Genomic DNA, 24,658 nt, shown 5'->3' with positions numbered 1-24,658 from the left:
TTACTTTGTAGTCCATTTGCTCTGAACAGTTGAATACATAAACCATCATGCCAAGGGCACGTCCAAGATCTTTGGTAGTTTCTGTTTTCCCTGTACCAGCAGGTCCAGCTGGAGCTCCACTCATGGTTAAATGAAGTGATTGAGTTAAAGTAATGTAACACCTTTAAACAATTGAAAGCGCAAATATTATAGTCTGGTATGAGATTTTTAGAAAACATTAGGGGCAATCTAATTTTTTAGTTTAAAAAGTCAGGCTCTAGAATGTGGAAGTAATAAAAAATATTGATATACCTATAACTTGTTCATGGCAATAACAAGAGTCAAAATATTTTATATCAAATTTAGTTTTAGGTTGGCTATTTAAAAATAATAAAGCAGATACTGCTGTATTTGTCTCATTTCCTAAGAACTGTGTATCAATACAAATAACACTTGATTTGCAGTGCTACTACTGAATTTCTGATGTGGGTAGGCAGAGATACTATTACTGTAGCAGACAACAGCTCAAACTATTGTTTATAAAGGAAAAAAAGAGAAATCTTGGAGGATGAATGAATTAAACATTGACTTCATTAAGCTGCTACTTAATGAATACATTAAGAGATATGTAAATATATATAAAAGCAGAACATGCAAATATATACATATTTCAATGTATAAAGTAAATAAACACAAGACAACTTGTTACATTTAAAATACATGTCAGGAATTCATTTTAAATGTGTTGCTACATCCATTTAAATTATGACAATACCTATTTTTGCAGGAAAGACTCAAGAGGTTCTCAGACCGAGGAGAATTATGCAAAGACAGAATGTAATACTCATAAAGAAGAAAAGCTAACAAATGGCAAGGATCTAATATGAAGTTTCCATAAATTATTTTTGTCTTAGTATGGACGGTGGACCAATAAAAAGACATCCATGTGGAGGGCTGAAGACCGGGGACTAGATGCTAATCATTAGATGTTAATCTTAAATAAGTCTTTTGCCATCAACATGCCTCGGATTTCTCCTCCATAATCCGAGGTTTATTATAGGGCTATATTATCAATACCAAAGGTAAATGCCTTAAGAAATTCAGAGTACAATGCAAATAGAAGCAGTTACTTAGGAAAATGTAAAGCATCTCTGGATTTTAGGGCCATCACATGTTTAATTGCATTTTACAATGAATATGGAATAGAAAGACCCTGGAACTAGGAATTACAGCATTTTTTATACGACTATCCCCTAGTAATTTTTTCTCACAGTTCCACATTTGGGCTGGACACGTGGCTGTCTGCTGTACCTACCACCTTCTTGTCAGAGCTGCCAAATGACCAAGCTCCAACCAACATACTATGTGCTGAAATGAAGTGTACAAATCCCACAACGCCTCCTTCCTGATATTTTGCCCTTTTCACTAGCTGACACAAAGGTGGAAGTCACATCTGGCATGTCGGCCATGTGCTGGTCTGTATCACTGAACCACTCTCTTCTGGATTGTTATGCAAGTGACACACCAGCTTCTCTGTAACTGAAGCCATTACATTTTGGGCCTCTCTGTAACAGCTTAGCCACCCACGCTCCACACCAGTCCACCCATGCTCCAGGCCAAGTATCTCAGTTATAAACTGAGGACCTATGTCTCTCAACCTGCCCACGGAGGGAAGCAGGAGACGCTGCCTGCCTTGCCTACCACACAAAGGGAAGGTCAACATCAAATGAGATGTAATTAGCATATGTCAAAAGGTATCACTGTGTTAAGGTAAACAATAAACAACACAAAAAGTGAAATGGAAAAGACATGTACACAGAGTGAACATCTTCTGCAGCACCACTCACTCCATCAAAATGAACATTCAGCTTCCTTTTAACTTGCAAATAAACCAAATAAACCACATAGTGATTTTTTTAAATTAAAAAGCTAGTAAGCTAGTAGGCCTCACATACTGGCACACTTTGAAGTGTCTCTTCCCTTTTTCTCCTACACCCTGTGCCTCTCTTCTTCTCAGCTTTATTTATACTGGCAAGGATGCAATAGACTCTTAGCATTTGCAGTTTTGACTGTTCTCAAGTGATTCTGTCAAGGTACAAGTTTTAATCTCTCACACTGAAAGAAGTATAAAAATTAACCAATTAAGATAGTAAATACTGCATTTCAGTTAGAGACAAGGTAAAGAGAACTGAGTTAGAAAAACAGAATTACAGGGGCGCCTGGGGCTCTGTCAGTTAAGCATTCGACTCCTCATTTCAGCTCAGGTCATGATCTCAGGGTCATGGGATCGAGCCCCGAGTCTGGCTCCATGCTCAGCAAGGAATATGCTGGAGATTATTTCTCGCTGTCTCCCTCTCCCTGTACTCTCTCTCTCTAAAATAAATAAATAAATCTTTAAAAAAAGCAAAAACAATTACAATTTATCTGTGATGATATCATGGGCAGATTAATACAAGCAAGAACAATCACAAAGCTAATGGCACAATTTCACTGACTTCCCAGGTCCATCAACATAAGTGTTAGCTTTACTGATATATTTAAAACTGTCTATACTTTCATTCCCAGATAAATTGTGTGGTATAGTGACATTGCATAATTGGGAATACTCCTGTGATTGTGAGATGTTTTTTCTTTCAGGAATGCCAACAAACAAATGTGCTTTCTCCCACCAAGTAATTCTGCAGAGGCTGGAATACTAATAAGGAATTCTTTATTAATGTGACATATCCCTATCTCTACAACATTCATTGTGTGTATATCCTGATTTAGAGTCAAGTGGCAATGAACTTCTAGTAGCCCCCTGTCCCTTGACATACTTGAGACACGCTGACTCTGTCTCTTGAACTGGCCAATCTCTTTTCCCCCTTAGGAACTTTGCACTTGTCTCTACCTGTCACTTTCTGCCCTACGATGTTTACATAGCTTCCTCAGTATCATTTAGGTCTCACCTCACACAGTCTATAGTGGACTCTTCATTCAAGATACTTTTTAACATATCACCCTGTTTGATTTTTGTCATAGCATATATTATTACCACCTAAAATAACGTTATCAATTTGTTTTTTGTTCCTCTTCACTCCCAGCCAATCGCTTGGCATTGTCAACTAGAAAGTGCATTCTTTGGGACCAGGAACCATGCCCATTTAACTCTGGAAGAATACTCAACACACTGCTTCCTAAGTGTTTGTTAAATCATTAAATGGATGTATGTTCCCACTCTTTTCTCCCTTTCACTGGAGGTAACCCTTCAAAAATCATTCTGCATGTAGGCAATTCCTATGTTTACACTTTAGATGAAGGGATGCAGGGGTGGGAGGTAGTTACAAATCCTGGCATCAGGATGTTAGCCACAGATAATGAGATAGAATGGACTCAATGATCAAGAGGGCTGTCTTTGACCATATTAATTTGCTCATGAAGGGGACCTGGGTGGCTCAGTCAGTTGAGCCATTGCCTATGGCTTGGGTCATGGTCCTGGGAACAAACCCAGCCATCAGACTCCTTGCTCAGTGGGGTGCCTGCTTCTCCCTCCGGCTCTGCCTCCCCGCCATGTTCTTTCTCCCTGAAATGCAAAAATTTTAAATCTCATGATTTCATGATTTGTAAATTGTCTAGTGTCTGTACTTCTGCTTCTCTGATTTGGTTCTCTTTATCTCTAAAGTCAACATCTGCTATGTCACTTCAGTAGTTCATTTACACAGTTTTCCTATCTTCCAAGTTTATTCATCATTTTCTCTTACTCCATTCTGCTCTATCTCACACACCTTTGCCCACACTTGGGGACTTTTCCAGCTCGCTTTCTCCCATCTGACTCCAACTTATCATGGTTACCTGTCAGTCAGAGGAGTGATCACAAGCCGAGGACTGTTGCCTAAATATTCATAGAAGTACTGGAATTGGGCATCACAAATATGAACAAAGCAGTGTTTCTGGGTATCCTCCCACTGGTGACGAAGCTGACACAGCCAAGCAAAGGCTTGGGGACTGACAACCTGAAAACATCACATGATCATCACACACAAGACACTGGTAGTTTCGAGGCAACAGACTTTATTAATCTAATCAATTCTGCTGATTCACATCTCTAGAATCTGTGTAATTGCCCTTACAAAAGGGCAATCTCATGTATGCTATTGCAAGTTGCAATTGGATATAGATGGTTCAATACTTAATCTGAACTACGTGTCATCAGTCTTCAATTTAAGATGGCTTTTACTGTCAAACAACATCAATTTGTTCAACAATGCTTTTTTTCCCCCTTTTATGAATTAGCCCTGGGGATTTCATCACTTTTCTAACTTTATACTCATATCATTGAAAACAGATGGAAAAATACACTCTGTAGTAATACACATAACCTGTAATTTCTGCATGTCACAGATATAAACAAACTATACTTTCAACAAAGTCCATTCTAAAGCCAGTTTTACTTTTAAGGCAGATTTCCCACTTCATTTTTCATTAAATCAAGTTACAGTATTTTTTTTCATTGCTATTTCTTATTTTAATCCTATCCACTCTTTTTCCAATTTGAAAAGATAATTCCAGTCTCATACTCTTGTAACCTAGGATTTCTCGGGAACCATTTAAGTTACCCAAATTATTATCTACTATGTATTCTGACATCGACATAAATCTCCAAGTTGCACATTTGTGTATTTTAGATGATCAGAAATTAGGCAAAGTCTTTACCTCTTGGGGTACAAAGGACATGTTTTAAAACATAACTTACCCTACTCCAAGTAATCACCACTAATAAAACATAATCAAATATGTAAGAAGGTACAAGGTCATATTCAAAGAGTAATTATCAATGGTTCATTATCAAAATGAGAATACATGATAAGTGATATTTTGCAAGGATCAGTTATGGGTTAGCAATGAAACAAGATCATTCACTAATGGTCCATAACTTGGATAAAGAAGTATTTTACAAGTTTATGGCTTACACAAAGAAGCAGTGCTTGCTTGCACTTTCTGGAGAGAATTAAAATTCACTTTCATTTTTATAAATTGAAAGTGAACTAGCAAAACAACAGGAAGCATCTCAAAATACACACATGCATTCAAATTGAGAAGGGAAAGGTCTTGCTTTAGAATACCACTCAAGACAACAAAAGGGGTATGGAGAAAGTAGCTGATAGGCATGTTATACCAATGCTGTTCAAGAGACCAGCACACTTGTGACATTTCTAAGTAGGAATGTATTTTAGAAAATAAGCTGAGGAAATTCTTCCTTCACATTAAACACTGTCAGTATTTAAGAGACACAAAGGCTTTGTAAAGAGGTAAGAAGGGTATTAATGCCCTGCAAGGATTAGAAAATGACTTCCCTAAAGTCTGTCATTTAGCCTTAAAAAGAAAAGACAAGGGATGACCAATATTTCTCTTTCTTCAAAAGGAAGCCAATCAAAGGCACACAGAAATGGTTTAAATGACAATCTTTAGGCTATGGGCTGGGAAGCCACAGAGGTGAGACTAACAGGCCAACGGACCAAGTGGATGACGGGTAGAAAAGCCTCAAGACAGGGAAATGAAAACGGTGACTTTACAAGGTTCTTGTATCCTGGGTTAATTATTTGGATGATATGCTTTAGAGGTTCCAGAGTTGGCCAAACCTGTGGGATACCACTTGGGATAACTTTCATGAAAATAATTAGCTAACTCAAATCAAAGTCATTCATAGTAAGACAACTAACTTCATAGGACTAATTAAAAATATGCAACTTTTAAAAATGACTTCTTTAGAAGTCCTCTTGACAATAAATACCACTGTTAGGAAACAACAAAAAAATACATGGAGTTTCTGTGAACAACTTGCCTTCTGGGAAATAAGTTTGGCCACCACATCTCTGGCATGGACGTCGATGGTACAAATTGTCATGATCTTCTGCCTTTCTCCAGGTAGAAGTTCTCCCAGTAGAAGTGCAATCAGGGTATTCAACTGAGAAATCTAGAAGAAATTGTGTAAAAAGAGGGGAAAAATTATAAATAGTCTAACAGCCCAACAGCCTTCTTATTTGTGAAGAGCCCTGTAGTTTATAAAACCATTTCAAATATGTATCTCAGCTAGCATTTAAACAACCCAGGGGTAAGAGAGAAAGGAAGGGATGCTATTAAATTAAGTACTTAAATACAATAAATATTATAACCCTCATCCCCACCCCACCCTTGAGCTGAGACTCAAGAAGGCAGGCAAACTCGAAAGTAATGACAAAGTCAGAGTTAACAGCAAAGTTTTCTGGTTGCACTGAACTGATTCTCCGTCCTCATGACAATTAGTCCACAACTTTGCTGGGACAGAAAAGATGACAAATTTTTAAAGATCAAATTGAGCTAACCTCTGTAAAAGTACAGTAAGAACTAAATATCAAGTGATTTTTGTTGTTGTTTTTAAAGATTTTTTTTAAGATGTATTTTGAGAGAGAGAGAGAATGCATGAACACATGGGATGGGAAGGGAGAGACATGGAGAATCCTTAAGCAGACTCCTTGCTGAGGGCAGAGCTTGATGCAGGGCTCGATCCCAGGATCCTGAGATCATGACCCAAGTTGAAACCAAAAGTCAGATGCTTAACCAACTGAGCCACCAGGTGCCTTCTTATTTGGGGGTTGTTTTGTTTGTTTGTGTACAGCAGACAGGATAATTACTAGAAAAATATTTAAATGTAACCTGAAGACTGTTGCACTATTTTTTCTTACTCATACTATTATTTTTAGGTCCATTGATTTCTTACATCAATATTTTTCAAACTAAAGGTCTCTTTTCACAGAATGCAAGGGAATGAAATGGAATGACAGGGAATATAATGGCATAGAAAATGTTGCATTACAGAGTATGTATCATCTTGTGAAACTTTCGATTTCAGACTTTTGAGTGTATACATAGATGTGTAACCTAGATCTGATACAAAATATTTCCCATTGTTAACTGTATCAGAAAGCTCTCAAAGATCCTCACTTAGGTGAAATGCCAGGACACCTGCACCCCAATGTTTATAGGAGCAATGTCCACATAGCCAAATTGTGGAAGGAGCCTCAGTGTCCATTGAAAGATAAATGGATAAAGAAGATGTGGTCTATGTATACAATGGAATATTACTCAGCCACTAGAAACGACAAATACTCACCATTTGCTTCAACGTGGATGGAACTGGAGGGTATTATGCTGAGGGAAATAAGTCAATCGGAGAAGGACAAACATTATATGGTCTCATTCATTTGGGGAATATAAATAATAGTGAAAGGGAATAAAGGGGAAAGGAGAGAAAATGAGTGGGAAATATCAGAAAGGGAGACAGAACATGAAAGACTCCTAACTCTGGGAAACGAACTAGGGGTGCTGGAAGGGGAGGTGGGCGGGGGGTTGGGGTGACTGGGTGATGGGCACTGATGGGGGCACTTGGTGGGATGAGCACTGGGTGTTATGCTATATGTTGGCAAATTGAACTCCAATAAAAAAATAATAATAAAAGAAAAAAATGAAAAATAAAAAAGATCCTCACTTAGGTGGTCATTTGGTTAGCATGCTTATTTATTCAGAGTATGCCTGCTTTATTCAAGGCTTCTTAGCTACACACTCCTCTCCCACCAATTCTGTTCTATTTTAGGGTAACACAGAGTAAAACAATGCTGCCTTTTTCCTTTTTTACTCTGCAAAGGACAGTCAATTACAAACTGTTAGCTCCTGAGAGAATTGGTAATGCATGACTATGACACATCACCAGAGGCTCTCAAACCTTTGTGGCCTACTGTCAAAAACACGCTCCCTATAGCACTATTATCACATCCCAGAAAACAGCCAGCACTGCAGACTTCCCTGGGCCTGCTGGGCAGCTGACCTGGAGAAGGTTATGTAATTCTAGTAAGGATGGAGAGGGAAGGCAGAAAGACAGGAACCATAATAGGCAGTTTATATTCAATTAGAATATGCAAGGTGCCAGGCACTAACTATGTTATCTATAACATTCCATTCAATCTTCATAAAAATCAATTATTATCTTAACTTTGCAGATGAGGAAATTGAGTCATAAGCATATTAGCAGGAGAGGGGTAATTCAAACCCAGACAGTCTGCCTTCAGAGCCTGAGCTCTTACTGGTCACATCCATTAAGACCCACCTACCATCTTTGAAAATAAAACACAATGGAAGGCTGGTTCAAAGGAATAAAAAATGTACTTTATACATTCAGAACATACACAAATCTCATAAGCATTTCTCTACTTTTAAGACTTTACATCTATAAAAAGTAGCCGCATTATAAAAAAACAACAGAGGTGATCATTATTTCATATAAGCCATGTTCAGTGTTCCCGTGAAACCAAATCTTTGGCTGTCTAGTACACTACTTTGTACGCAGAGTCTCTAAGGAGCTAGCTGCTACACAGCAGGTACTCAGTGTTTGCTGAGGACATTAATGAATGTACATTAGCCTATGCACATGGAAGTTCACCTACAGAATCCATATGCATGTTGGTCAGAAAAGAGGTATTTTGGCATTGGCTATCTTCTCAACTGGATCATAATATCCAGTCTTTTACATCTCACATCTTACATCAGTTCCAGTATTTGGTTAAAAAGCATGGGCTGTAACAACATTAATATCTTATGCCTTCTAAGAACATTTATAATTTCAAGTGCTTTCACATGCATTGTCTTGTCTGAGGCTCCTACACCTTGTGATTTCTCCCATTATTGATTCATTTGTCACCAAAGTTCAGTCAAGTGAAAGATGATTAGAAGTATAAGTCGTCAACATTATCTGCTCAGCATCATAGGCTGGGGATCTGATGCTGTCTCTCAAGATTCAATGTTCCTGGCAATGCTCTCTTGTAAGTAATAAAATTCTGTACCCACAAAAAATAAGGTTATAAAATGTCAATCATTTGGGCAGTAGCATTAGGCACTATCACCATCTGATCAAACTGTAAATGCATACATTTTAATGGCCTGTGACATATAAAATGTATCTTGGAAGCTTTTAAAAAAGAAATACCCTCTCATGTAATCAGCTCTTATACTTGCCTTTGATCAAAGCAATGTTACATGATGTTCTGCTAGGATCATGGATGTCTGTCTGCCTCAAGTCAACTGTCTGTCCCCACCTTGAAACTCAAGTGGCTGTTTTCCTTGTACACCTTGCCTTCGGCTGGAGGTTAAGCACAGCCTATATCCTGAACTGGAAAGAAGCCTACCATCGAATATAATCCAAACCCCTCATCATGAGCACAAACCCCTTCATGACCTCCTAACATCCCTTTCCTACCTCTACCTGTACTGGCCTTCTTGATGCACTTCCATCATGGCTGTTTCAAGGCCAGAGAAACTGTTTCATCTGCCTGGAGACATTCTTCCTCTGATGTTTATACGGTTGGCTTCCCATCATCATTCATGTCTTAGTTCAAACTTACCTCCTCAAATTGGCCTTCCCTGGCCATCGCCTTTACCATTAGTTCCTACCCCATTATTCTACAGGCTCCTATTTTATTCTCCTCACAGTACTTACTAGTATCCCATCATTCACTTACTTATTTCCTTGTTTACTATTTGTCTCCTTCAGCTGACTATAAGCTCTAAAGTAACAAGTTAATTCAGCAACAGCTTTAGAAAGAACTCAACACTTTACGGGTCACCCGTTCTGCAGCCCCCAGCACACTGGACAGTTCCAGCACTGCCCCTGCTCAGCTAGGAAAGAAAGGCAAAGAATTTGAGTTCTCACAATTGCCCCTCAAAGTGGAGTTCCTGGAGTACAGTGCCAAGGGTGGAAGAGGGGACACTGGCTCCACTGACATCCAGGACCTGGAGAAGTGGCTGGCTAAAATCACCTGAGGGGCAGAGGCAAAGTGCAGGACGTGATTGTGTGTGTGTGCGTGCATCTGACAGTTTTGGAAAAGGGTGTGGTAGTCTGGAGTTGATAAAGAAGGGCTACAAAATGTAATTAGAAAACATTTTCTTGGGATCCCTGGGTGGCGCAGCGGTTTGGCGCCTGCCTTTGGCCCAGGGCGCGATCCTGGAGACCCGGGATCGAATCCCACGTCGGGCTCCCAGTGCAGGGAGCCTGCTTCTCCCTCTGCCTGTGTCTCTGCCTCTCTCTCTCTCTCTCTCTGTGACTATCATAAATAAATAAAAATAAAGATTAAAAAAAAAAAAGAAAACATTTTCTTGTTCTGGAAAGAAGAAATTATCGTTGAAAGTTAAAAAAAAAATTTGTATCCAGTCCTACAATCCCAGACCCAGTACAGTGGCCAGCAGAAGGCAGGATCTCAGTACACACTCATCATTTGAATGCAGGGAGGAAGCAATGAACAAATGAATGGCAGCAACAATCCACACCAAATCCACATTTTATTTTCTCCCATATGGTAAGACAAATCTGATTACTGTCTTAGAGGTTACAGGTCAGTGCAGAAGGTAGATACGTAATTATAATCATTTTGCTGGAGTTAGAAGAAAGTGCTATGATAGCACACAGAGAGAGGGTCTTGCCTAATTGAGGGCTTGGAAAGACATTTTGGAGGGAAGGGTATTTAGGTTAAGACTTAAAAGATGAGTACAATTTAGGTTGTAAAAAAAATGTAAGAGGCTGGCCACCCACAGAGGCAGAGTGGAAGCCACCAGATGAGGCTCATATGAATACCCAGGAAATAGGGTGACCCCATCAGGGAACTGAAAGAACTGTAGCCTGGCACAGGGGCAGGGCTCTCCACACACATGCTGGAGAGAGAAGGGTACCAACACGCAGGGCTTGGCCACCTTACCAGAGTCTGAACTTCAAGGGAGGGATGCCTGGGTGGCTAAGCAGTTGAGCATCTGTCTTTGGCCCAGGGCGTGATCCTGGGGTCCCAGAATCGAGTCCCACATCGGGCTCCCTGCATGGAGCCTGCTTCTCTCTCCGCCTGTCTCTGCCTCTCTCTCTCTCTTTCTGTGTCTCTCATGAATAAATAAATATAATCTTTAAAAAGAAAATAAACTTCAAGGGAAATAACAAAGTATCTACCATCTATGAATTCTTATATTTGGATAAAAATAGAAACAGTTGCCCAGGGCAGCCCGGGTGGCTCAGCAGTTTAGCGCAGCCTTCAGCCCAGGGTGTGATCCTGGAGACTCAGGATCGAGTTCCATGTTGGGCTCCCTGTGTGGAGCCTGCTTCTGCCTCTGCCTGTGTCTCTGCCTCTCTCTCTCTCTGTGTGTCTCTCTCATGAATAGATAAAATCTTTAAAAAAGAAAAAAAAAAGAAACACTTGCCCAAAATAGCCACATGAATCATGACCGCCACTGAGGTTTATAGGTTACAGATGCCTAAGACACTCAGGTGTTCGAAAAGAGGGCTACTTGTTTGGTGGGATGATGGTGTGCTCATCATGAAGGAAGGTATCAGGCACAGAAGGTTATAGACTCCGGGTCAGAGAAAAGGACCAGTTCTTGATCCACGGTGGTGGCTGATTCTCAGTTCTGTCCTGACCCACCCAGCTCCTGTGCTGGTATGGTACAAAAGAGACCATGTATGTGAACCTGAAGAACTATGAGGCTGAATACTACACACTTAAGTAAGTTGACACAAGAAGAACAACTTCCTTATAGCAGAAGTGTGCAATTTCCCCATCAGGCAAGGCAGATTTCCCAACTGAGGCACACCGAAGCCACAGTGGCCGAGAGGCTGGAAGGGCCCCTCTGTTGAAACATTAAGATCTGAGCTTACAGTCCTCAGCACACATTGCAAGGTAACTACTATAGCACTTGAGGGGTCAGCTTCAGAACCCTCAATTCCTTTCCAACAGGAAAAGGAATGTAACACAGAAGTAATGTTCTTTTCCTTTTATAGCAATAGCAACAAGGATCTTGAATCCTGAAAATGACCCCTGTTTCAGCTTCTGCAGTATCAGAAACAAAGGATTTTCTTTTCAGCTGGAACAAAGCAGAGTTCCAAAGAAATCAGGTCCGATGGGCTCTTGACACTATCAGGGCATGTGTTGTGCAGCCCCCATTTGTGGTCTTCCTTTCCACTGTTCATTTCCTACTTCTCCATTAATCATATTGCTGAAACCAGCACAATATTGAGCAATGAATGTCAGGGACAGTGAACGTAATTACCTCATTCTTGACACTAATGGAAATGATTCCTATGTTTCACCATTAAGCATGATTTTCTCTGCAGGTTTCTAGTAGATATTCTTCATCAAGTTATAAAGTTTCCTTCACATGCTTGCATTAGGAAAGAAAAAGGTGTAAAATCGGTAAGCAACAATGCTAAGAAACTTGAAAAAGAGGAGCAAGTTAAGGTAGAAAGAAGTAATCCAGATAAAGCAGGAATCACTGAAATATAAAACAATAGAGAGAAATCAACAAAGTCATAGTTCTTTGTAAATAAAATTGATAAACACACAGAAAGCCTGATTTCAAAGAGACAGAGAGAACACACAAATCACCAATACCAGGAATGCAAGAGGGACATAATGTGAGATCCTCTAGTTGTGCTAAGGATAATATCAAGAAACAAAAACCAATTCACATCAATACATTTGAAAACTTAGATCAAGGCTGAATGTAAAGGTCCTATAAAGGTCCAGACAGTCAATGTTTGAGGCACTGAGGTCTGTCTACAAGGTTTCTATCGAAATGACTCCACATGACTCCAAATGACTCCATGGCAGCATTAAAGCACCCAAAGTCATGAACCAGATTTGGTCAGAGGGCTATAATTTGCCAGTCCCTGACTCAGATGAAATGGATAAATGCCCCGAAACACACAAATTTTTATAAGTGATGTAAGAATAAAAAGAGGAAAAGCTACAGAGCAGCATATATATAAAAGAAATTGATCTATAACTAAAAATGATTCACAAAGAAAACTCCAGGCCCAGATGGCATCGCCAGTGATTTCTATCATAAACTGTTTCACAAAGTACATGAGAATAAAATATTTTTCAGTTCCTTTTAAAGAGTATTATGCTGATCCCCAAACTGGCAGTAGTATTTTAAGACAACTATAGATAAATGTCCCTTATGAACATATATAGAGAATTCCTGGACAGAATATTAGCAAATGAAATCCAGCAAAAATACATATAGACATATATAAATGATAATCCATTATAACCAAGTGGAGTTTATTTCAGGAATGCAAAGTTGGCTTAGCATTCAAAAATTCACCACAGTAACAGAAAAAAAGAGGCAGATACATGAATAATCTCAACATATTTGAAAAAGATCAATGTCTCTTCAAGATAAAAACTCTCAGTTTGAGGCACCTGGGTGGCTCAGGTGGTTAAGCATCTGCCTTTGGCTGAGGTCATGATCTCTGGGTCCTGGGATCGAGCCCTGCATTGGGCCCTCTCAGAGGGGAGTCTGCTTCTCCTTCTGCCTCTGCCTCTCCCCTCTGCTTGTCTTTCTCTCTCAAAAACAAACAAACAAAAAACAACTCTCAGTACGTAGCAATGGAAGGGCTCTCCCTCTATTTCAGAAAGGACATCTACTAAAACCTACTAGAACAACTATCATACTTAATGGTGAAAATTATTTTTTTTAATTATTTATTTATTCATGAGAGACATGCAGAGAGAGAGGCAGAGACAAAGGCAGAGGGAGAAGCAGACTCCACGCAGGAAGCCCGAAGTGGGACTCAATCCTGGAACCCTGGGATCACACCCTGAGCCAAAGGCAGACGCTCAACAGCTGAGCCACCCAGGTGAAACTTAATGGTGAAAATTTAAATTATTCTTCCCTGAGACTGGAAATAAGTTGGGATGTCTGCTCTAACTACTTCCATTCAACATGGCACCGGAGGTCCTAGCCGTCATTAACTCAAGAAAAGGCAATAAAGGGCAAAAAAATAATAGGAGGCAAGAAGTAACACTGTCATCACTGACAGATGATATGTCCATGAATACAGCAAACCCTATGAAACTATTAAAAAAAAAAAACCTTACTAAAACTAATAGGCAAATTGGACAAAGCCCTAAGACACACGGTGAATATTTAAAAATCCATCTCTTTTATATATCAGCCTCAAACATTGGAAAACAAAATATTAAGCATCAAAACATAAAAACTATCTAAAAGTAAGTCCAGCAAGAAATGTGTAAGACCCTAACATTGAAAACCACAGAAAATATTTTGAGAGAAATTAAAGACAACCTTTGTCAAGACATATACCGTGTTCTTCAATAGGATGCATCATGGCTGAGATATCCACCCTCCCAACATTCCTATTTATATTTGATACCAGTTAAAAATTAGGTTAAAAGATTGGGCTTCTAAAAATAATATGTTAATTTATTTATGAAGATATAAACAGAATCTATAATGGCCAAAACAATTTTGGGAAAAAAAATTTTTAATAGAACTAATGGGAGGCTATATACAACATGATTTCAAGGCTTGTTATAAAGCTACGTACAATTGTAATACATACAATGTGGATTTGGCATAAAGATACAAAAGAGATGAATACAACAGGAGAGTCTGGAAACAGACCCATATATATATATATATATATATATATGTCTATATATATATAGACACACACACACACACACACACACAATCAATTGGCTTTGACCAAGGTGCCAAGTTAATACAACGGAACAGAAAAAGATTTACATATGGATCACAGATCAAAATGAAAAACCCAGAACCATAAAGCACCAAGAAGGAAACAGGTGAATCTTTTTATGACACTGTGATAGGCAAGAATTTCTTATACCTGACATAATAATTATCAACCACAGTAGAAAAACTTGACACACTATACATTAAAATGAAAACATTCCATTCACAAAATGTACCATTAATAAAATGAGCCATCTGTTCATTTCCTTCCCAGGAACGGTAACCATATAAAGAAATCCTCCAACCAAAGGGGAACCCTTGTACACTGTTGGTGGGAATGCAAACTGGTGCCCCCACTTTGGAAACAGTGTGAAGGTTGCTCAGGGAGTTGAAAATAGAACTATCTTAAGACCCTGTAATTGCACTACTGGGTATTTAACCCAAAGACACAAATGCAGTGATCCAAAGGGGCACCAGCTCCCAATAGCCAAACTATGGAAAGAGCCCATCAACAGATGAATGGATAAAGAAGATGTGTGTGTGTGTATATACATATATATATATACACACACACACACACACATACATACATACACATAATGGAATACTACTTGGCTATCAAAAAGAATGAAAAAGAATGAAAATTTGACATTTGCAATGATGTGGATAGAACTAGAGGATATTATGCTAAGCGAAATAGGTCAGTCAGAGAAAGACAATTATATGATCGCACTCATTATGTGGCATTTAAGAAACAAAACAGAGGATCATGGGGAAGAGAGGAAAAAATAAGACAAAATCAGAGAGGGAGACAAACCATAAAAGACTATCAACCATAGGAAACGAACTGAGGGTTGCTGGAGGGGAGGTGAATGGGGAGATGGGGTAACTGGGTGATGGGCATTAAGGAGGGCACATGATATAATGAGCATTGGGTGTTACATAAGACTGACAAATCACTGACCTTTACCTCTGAAACCAATAAACAGTATAATTAGTTGAATTTAAATAAAATTAAAACAAAAACAAACTGGAAAAAAATACTCTAACAATAAAAAGACAAACATCCCAATTTTAAAAAAAAAAACAAAAACAAAAAAACAGGCAAGTTATTTGGACAGACACTTCACAATAAAAGATATATGAATGCCAAAAAACATGTGACATTACTCAACATCTTTAAATATTAGAGATAAGCCAATTAAAACCACAATGAGATACTATTTCTCACCCTCTAGAATGCCTGCAATCATCAGTATTGACTGATGACACCCAATACTGGTAGTATATGAAGCAACTAGAATTGTGTCACCTAGTTAATGGGAATGGAACAATGGAGACCTGTCTGGCAGTTTTTTAAAGGGGTAAACATATATCTTCTCTATGATTCAGCCATTTCACTTTTAGATACTTTATCCGGGAGAAAGGAAAATCTATGTGTATCAAAAGAATTGGGCAAGAAAGTGCCAAGCAGCTTTAGAAATAGTAGCCTCAAATTGGAAGCCCCAATGTCAATCAAAAGAATGGATAAACAAAGGGTGGTAGAGTTATACAATGGAATACTCAGCAACAAAAAAAGAATGAACTTTTAACACATGCAACAACATGCTTAAGAAATGAGAATGGTCTGAGACTTTATTTTATTTATTTATTTATTTATTTTTTTTGGTCTGAGATTTTACTTGCACGCTAAAGTCAGCCTGGTACTGCTAAAGGGATGTTAGCAGAAGACACAGAGCCTCTGGGTCGCAGATAAAGGACAGTTTATTAGTCACACTGACAGTATTAAGCAGTATCAAAGTATCAGCATTTGCACCAGTTTCCAATCCCCAACTTTTAAAGGATAACCCCAAAAGAGCCACATAATGCTTATATACACAGTGAGTTGTGTTACAGGAGAGGAACCTTGAGTTTAAGGAACCCAAAATCTTTTCTCACAGATAGTAACCATGTCTGAACTTTGCCCTGGAGATTTTTAAATTTATTATACTGGACAGTAAGCCAATCTACCTTTTGCTCTAGAGAGAAAACACTACAGAGGCTATCTCCCAAGAATGTTTGTATAACAAATAATCTTGGAAGATAGTCTACAACAAAAGTGGTTAAGTACCTCTGCTCAAAAAAATGTACAAAATTTGAGATCCACAAAAGATGGTCTCCTAACAATAAGTGAAAAATCCAGACCAAAAAGAGGATAGATTAATTAATGAGATTGGCCAACAGAATTTTCTTTTGTACTTTATCAATGCCCACTTTTTCTATCAAGTTTCTTAGAACTTTACAAAATGAGTAAAAAAATTCCATCTTTTTCTACACTCTAGAACAGGTGATATAACATGGTATTTATCTTTTTTTTAATATCTGATAAAACCACTGTAGTGGGGCTCAACTTTAGGGCTAGGGATGCAAATTCAACTACCTTGATTACCACTTCAATTACTTCTGTGGTTACTGGTCTAGTCTCCACCTCATTTTGAATTTATTTCAGAAACAATGTTCATGGAAAATCATCCATTTAATTTAAATTTCAGACTTAATATTTAGCATAAAATATTAAGTCACACATAGTGTTATACGATCTATTTAAAATCTCTTCTCATAGGAAATTATGGTTCCTTTCCCTGATCTTTTCTCTCTCTTTTTCTTTTTTTTTTTTTTTTTTTTTTTTTGCTTTGTCCTTTTAACTGCAAAAATTTGTTGTTATGGTCTATTCAAAGAAATAATTCCTGGATTTATGGATCAGACTGGAATCACACCACATATGTGTAATAAATCTCTTTTTCTATTATATCTGTCACTGTAGAGATCCTGAGTTACTTCAGAATCTGTTCTGCTACTTTCTCTAGAACAGGGGTTGGCAAGCCACAGGCCACTAGACAAATCTGGTTCACTCTGGTTTTTATAAATAAAGTTTTATTGGAATCTTAACATGTCTATTCATTTAAAAACTGCCTATGGCTTCTTCTCTACTACAATAGCAGAAATGAGTAGATGTGAAAGAAACTATATAGCCAAAAACCCCTAAAATATTTCTATCCCACCCTTCAAAGAAAAAGCTGCCAAAAAAAAAAAAAAGAAAGAAAGAAAGAAAAAGAAAAAGCTGCCCAAGCTTTGCATAGTAGCAGTATTGTAGCCAATGAGGTTTATCCGAGGCGCGATTATTGCTAATTGAAAAAGCTGCCCAAATAGAGGTCTAGGGTCAAGATGTAGTAATAGCAGAAGTTCCCAGTAGACACCTCACAGTATTTATGACGCACTTCTCAGGGCTTTATCCTCGGAGCAAACATACCCATTGATAAATCTCTTAGGCTATACAGGAGACAGAAGGTTCCAACTGTCCACCTCTTCTCCATTTACTCTTTATCCATGACCATGGACCCCACAATATTTTTTATTTATTGAATCTGAGTCTGTCATTTCCCTGGAATTTCATTGGATAAAATAAGCTTATCACTGTAATAGTCTCTTTTTGTTTTACCTGTGGTTTTCTCTGCTCTTAATGATCAATTTCATCTGTCATCAACTTCTAGGCATTCCTCAAAATATCTGGTCCAGCATATCCAAATATGATTTTATTGCTCCCTTGTCATTCCATAAAATTTTGGCTGTGCTAAAGTAACCTGGTTGAGCCCAAGATGGAGTCGCTCATGCTAAGCCCTGTGTTAGCAAACCAAAACTTAAGTTTCTGTGGTCAGCTTTCTCAGAGAGGCAGCCCTAGGTCAATGACTCAGCACCTGCCTGCTCAGTGCAAGTTACCTGATCCAGATCTAAGACTTCCTTTTGATTCATAGGAGGAAAGTCAACCCGATTTAACCAATCAGCAAATGCCCAGTATAATTTCCTTGTTCCTGCTCAGTGGGACTATAAAAATCTCTTGCTTTGGGGCACCTAGATGGCTTAGTGGTTGAGCGTCTGCCTTTGGCTCAGGGTGTGATGCTGGGGTCCTGAGGTCGAGCTCCCCGCATGGGGCTCACCTCAGGGAGCTTGCTTCTCCCTCTGCCAACATCTCTGCCTCTCTCTGTGTGTCTCTCATGAATAAATAAATAAAATCTTTAAAAAAAATAAAAGTCCTTTGCTTTATCAGCTCTCTGGTGCTCATTTCTATTAGACTGGGTACTGTCTGATTCACAAAAGATTGAATAAAAGTCTCCTAAATTGGTAAATTATGGAAAAGATGACCTAGCGTCTTTTAATAGATCAGAGGGGGGTAAAGAGTATGTGCTCCACTCATGGGTTCCTGCTATATTACAAAGCATGAAGCTATCAGATCATACTTTTCTAGAGAGGTGTAAACAAAAATTTGTGTCCAATATACACTGAGTAGCTTCGGGCTTCATAGGCTTTCCTATTAATGCAATAAAATTGGAATAAGGTAGGAATACTGTCAACATTGTATCCAATTGGTTGTGAAAGAATTTCTCAATGACTAAAAATGAGGCCAAACACCAGCCCTAAGAAGCAAAATTAGTCTCTTTCTTATATATATTTCTTAGTCCTTGTGGAAGAGGGGATGGATGATTTTATATTGCTCATCTTGAGTTTTACTGAGAGGATTCTGGGTCATGTCCCAGCACAGTAGCAATTAAGCTTTTCAAGTCCAAAATGTTTCCATCTCTCCTTTGATGATTTTCACGGGGCTTAATAATAAAGTTAGAGCAGGAAATCCTTCTTACCAGATCCCAAGCCTCCAAAACAAAATATTTTGGCCAAGGACCCCACAAATCTGAGAAATTAAATTTACTATAAGTGTAATATTTTACACATATTAATGTGAGGAGCAAGCAAAGAAATTTCTCGTATAGGTAGATCATCAATTATGGCCAACTCTGATCTCAGTTTAAAATGAAGCGATTTTAAAGGACTAACGTTCATTTTAAAAAACTGCTCACAGTATTAGCACAAGTAATTTTAATTAAAAACAAACTCTAGCAGATGGTTACATCCATTTTTGAATAGAGAACTCTAAAGGGGTTTCAATTCAGATGAACACACTTCTCATGAACCACACTACAGCTTCAACAGTGTTCAAATGTTAGTTTCTCTAAAATGCATATTAGTATCAGTTGCAAAATTGAAACACTGTATGGAAGGCATCTGTTGGCTGGTCTGTCAAACATTTCAATTTGTGCTAGAAGTGTTTCATAATTAAGCAGATAAATGCCTTCTTCATAAACCTTTCTTGTTTGCTTCCCATTCAGCATGAAAATATTACATAACTCTTGAACAGAATGGAAAACTTTAAAACTATCTTAAGGGAGAAAAAACCCTAAATTCTGTTAATTAGTGGAATATGCTGAGCTTCTGGGATATGAACAACTTTAGCTCTAAGAATAAAAAGAAGGAACCCAATGTTGCTGACAGGGGAGAGAGTGGACACTTCTCTTACAGTGCTACCGGGAAGGTAAATTTGCACAATGTTCCAAAGGCTTAAAAGAGGCATACTCTTTGACCTAGCAATCTTACTTCTAGAAGCTTATCCTGAAAAAATAAAAATATGTACAACATGTATATACGCATATACAAGGCTAGTTACTGAAGTATTATTAATGATAGCTAAAATTAAGAAACCAACCTCATCGTTAAGGTTTAAGTAGTATTAAGTAGTAGTAATAATAGACCCCCTGCAACACACTGGATTAAGATGAATGGACAACTCCTTCATTAACATACACACATACACACAAACTTGTAAATAAAGCAAAAAATACACCCACATGCAAAGTCTATAACAAAACATGAGAAAGGTGGAAGGAGACAAGGGGATGGAAGGAGGAGAAGAGGGAGGGAGGGAGTGTGTGATAGTCCCTGATGCCAGGAATGTATCTCAAAGTAGAATGTGGTTAACATGCAAATGTCATGGCAGCCTAATGTAGGATTTGGGTACAGATTCAAACATCTGGGGACTGAGGTTTAAACTGCCACCTGGGAATGCAACATTTCTGTCTCCGGCCTCTTACACTCCCTGAGCAAGGCTGGGAGTCAGAACTGAGATGCTGAAATGTAGCTGAGATTCTTAGAGTCTTACACAGTCCAGTAAAGGGCTCTAGAAAAATTCTACCCACCAGCTCAGAGAAGCAAGATGAAAGCCTTTGGAGAGGGAAAAAGTCCCTTTAGAGATATCAAAACTTCAAGCCCATGCCATGTGATCTGGAAATCCTTGACTGAGTAATCAACCCCAAAATTAATCCAGCATCCACAAAACCTGTGGAGACCTAGAAGAGGCATGGAAGAAAAGCACTATGGGGACACATGCTCTCTCTAGGGCGCACAGAATTTGTACAGAAAGACTAAACCTACATCAACTTTAAAAATGAACACACAAAAAAATTCAGTTTAAAAGAAGAACCAGCCTTAAAAGAACTAGCATTACAACAGTCTAAATGAGACTATTATAAATGTCTCTTTCAAAGAATTCAGAAAAAAAATATAAACCATAATGAAGAAATAAGACATTATAAGGGGGGTGGGGTAAGTCATCCTAAACTGATTTTTAAAGAACCAAAAAGAACTTTGGGAAATTGAGATACAATAATCAAAACTCAACTGATGAAATGAATATTTATACTAAAATATTTATAGGTTAAGATTACTGGCATCTGCAATTTCCCTTGAAATGAGTCATAAATATAAGGTGGACTGAGGGATCTATAGCGGGGTGGATATAGCATAGATAATGTGATAAAGAAAATATGTTCTTTGTAGAATCTTGGTGTTAGGTTTGCACATCATTATACAATTCAATTTTTTTGTATATTTTTTAATGTTATGATAAATTGGGGGAATAAATTAATTATGCATCACATTAGACACCATTGTTATTGTCACTTTCTTAAGAGTAACAACAGCTAACACAAAGTTAAGAGTTGGATACTTAACCAACTGAGCCACCCAGTTGGTTAATTAGTGGAATTCTAAATTCTGCCTGGTTTGTCAGACACTTTTAAATTGTATTTCAAATATATTAACTAATTCTAGTCATAACTAATCCTAATTAATAAGTATATTAATTAATCTTAATATTGTGAATATAGGTGCTATTATTATTACTGTAACACTGAGGCACAACGTGGTTAGATAAGTTGCCCAAGGCAGCACAACTAATAAACTGATGGTAGAGATGACATTTGAAACCACATAATATGGACCTCAATACTTTTTTCTTAATCATAATCTCTAAGAAAAAAAGTTAGTGAAATGGAAGATAGATTCTACAAGTCACCTAAGGGGCACCTGGTTGGCACAGTCAGTAGAGCACGCAACTCCTAATCCTGGGATTGTGCATGTGAGGCCCACAGCGGGTGCAGAGATTATTTAATAATAAGCTATTCAAAAAATTACCTCAATTATAGCACAAAAACCCCACAGGGTTTGAAAATATGAGATAGAGGTTAAAAGACAGGAAGGATGGCATGGAAAGGCTCAACATATAGCAGATAAATTTCTCAATGAAGAAAATAGAGCAAATGGAAGAAAGGCATTGATCCAAAAAGAAATGGAGAGGAATCTTCCAAAATTGTAGACAGACATGAAACTGAAGATTCAAAAAGTTCACAGAGTCCTTAGCAGGCTAAATTTTAAAAGCAGGGAGAAAAAAATCTACAAGTATATACAGTAAAATACAATCACAAAAAAGAAAAAAAATCATAAAAGCAGCCAAAGACCAAAGACAGATTGCTTATGAAGGAAAAATAATTTGACCTGAACGTTTACAACAATGAAGGCCATAAAGTAACAGAGTATTTTTCAAATTCTGAAAGAACATAATTCTCAACTTAGAATTTTAGGCCTTAACTGTAAAGAATTCAAAAGAAAGACAAGGATTCAGCCAATGTCCTACTTATCATCCATCAGCTGCACAAACCACTAAAAGATATACTATAGGAAGAAGGGAAATGGATTCTAAAACAAGAAATGGAGTAAAAAAAAAAAAAAATTTACATTAGGGCTGCCTGCGTGGCTCAGTCGGTTAAGTGTCTGACTGGTTTTCGGCCCCGGTCATGACCTCAGAGTCATGAGATCAAGGCCCACATCTGGCTCCACATTAAGCACAGTATGCTTGAGATTCTCTCCCTCTGCCCCTTCCCCTGCTCATGCTTTCTCCCTAAAAGTAAATAAAATCTTTTAAGAAAATTAAATGAAATAGCAGCATGTAAAGTAGAAAGTGAAGATCAGAATAAAGATTTCCAAGGTACTTTGTGAGGAAGAGGTAAGATCTACTAACAGTTAACCACAACATAAGCACCATAAAATCAAAACCTTCACTGCTGGAACCACAGAACCTGGAACAGTACTTGATCAGCCCTCAGACTATCAGAGTAGCCCTAGAGAAGGAAGAAACAATTCTGCATACCCATATAAAAGAATTCTATTTGGCCATTTTTATTGTCAATTTGATATTTATTTACAGCAAGAAAAAAGGTAAATATTATATTGAGTGAAAATACAAAATAACAAAATGTATGAAATGTAAAAAAATTTTCTATATATTTAGAAATATTGATAGATATCAGCACAAATACACATTTATGTAAACAGCTGCACACTGACACATATTTATACAGAGAGGGACAGATAGATGTCTACACATTCACAAAGAAAGAGGAAAAATGTTTGATGTCAATATGCCAATATGTTATCAATGGTCACCTGTGGGAAGAGAATCTATGAAAACTTAAAAAAAACTTAAGTTTGAGCAAGATTGATAATACTGGAAACTTACGAGAGGATGTTATAACTATTTTTAAAAATCCTTATTTCAATAGATAATGAAAGTACTTTTAATAAAAGCATGGATATCAATAAATTAACTAACTAGAAAGTTATTTTTATAATAAAACCATATATGGTTAATTGCAATTTAATTATTAATGTCCATGAAAAAAAAATTACCTACTTAGCTTCCTCATCCAAGTGGCATTGACTAGAATCATAGAGCTATTGCCCTAAGAGGAAATCAGTCACTTTTAAAAATCCACTTGTAACTTAAAGCCTGCTAAATATAAAACCAACGCCCTATTTTCCTAAAGATGTACATGAAGAATATTTTCTCTCCAAAAGTAAACAATACAAAGACTTCTTTAGTAACATAAGTAAATCAGGGGATCTCTACTCAAGATTCGAACAAAATTAAAAGAATCAAAACACTAAACCTGAAATTCCTGAATGTGTAAATGACACAAGTACCCTTCATTCTCTGAATCTATTTAATGTTTAAGGGGCTGAATTAAAAGTACTGCTAAGAGGGACGCCTGGGTGGCTCAGTGGTTGAGCATCTGTCTCTGGCTCAGGGTGTGATCCCAGGGTCCTGAGATCGAGTCCCACATGGGGCTCCCCACAGGGAGCCTGCTTCTCCCTCTCTGTGTCTCTCATGAATAAATAAATAAAATCTTTTCTAAAAATGTAAAAAAATAAACCTACTGCTAAGAGGACACGCAAAGGAGAGCAGTGGAAAGCATTCTGAATTCTGCAGGTCCGGCCAGTGTTACTTACAAATTGCACAACATTGGGAAAATTGCTTAGTGTCTCTGCATTTGTACTTTATCCAAGAAAGGTAGACACACTAATATTTAAATGCCTTTCAAGCCTAATATTCTCTTAATCTAAAAGCCAACAGGAAGTCGGAATTATGCCACAACTACTAGCATCCCTTAGGATGGGAGGCTTGAGGAGAGGTCACAACCTAAGTGGGGTGAATAAAATGGAATTCAAAATAGACCATTTTCCAAAATTGCTCATCTGTGATTTGTAATTAACCAAAACCCAAAATACATGAAAACATCTGTCTTTGCCCAACAGCCCTCCATCTTTCTGAGTCATGCAGATCGTGTACGTATTTTGTAATAAATACACCATTAGCCTAGATGGAGAGTCTTATACAGAAGGACAGAAATAGGCACCATATCTAAGGATGTGTGATATCCTAGAGGCTGGGGGGATAATGGATGTGATTTTTTTTTTTTTTAAACCATGTAGCAAACCGGAAGGATAACACAAAGCTAGAAAAAGAAAAATCAAAGCACTGATTGCTAAAATCGTCCCAACATAGCACCCAGCACACAGAAGACACTCCGTAAATGATGGAGGAATCAATGTTTACCTCTTCATGTCCCTTCAAGTCTCAAAATCACGAATC

The 24,658-nt window shown here is 37.9% G+C and overlaps 1 protein-coding gene and 1 pseudogene across 1 annotated transcript in view; one reads left to right on the top strand and one right to left on the bottom strand.

Annotated features, from left to right (window-relative positions):
- Positions 1-24,658, bottom strand: part of DNAH11 (dynein axonemal heavy chain 11) — a 318,343-nt gene that overhangs the window by 201,363 nt on the left and 92,322 nt on the right. The window contains 3 exon segments of the mRNA XM_049093700.1: positions 5-161; positions 3,811-3,971; positions 5,801-5,932. Of these exon segments, the coding sequence (XP_048949657.1) occupies positions 5-161; positions 3,811-3,971; positions 5,801-5,932 (450 nt within the window).
- On the top strand, positions 17,634-17,793 carry LOC112670914 (U4 spliceosomal RNA; annotated as a pseudogene).

Source organism: Canis lupus, chromosome 14, assembly GCF_003254725.2.
Source record: "Canis lupus dingo isolate Sandy chromosome 14, ASM325472v2, whole genome shotgun sequence".
Taxonomy (NCBI): Eukaryota; Metazoa; Chordata; class Mammalia; order Carnivora; family Canidae; genus Canis; species Canis lupus.
This window is presented reverse-complemented; position numbering and strand designations above follow the sequence as displayed.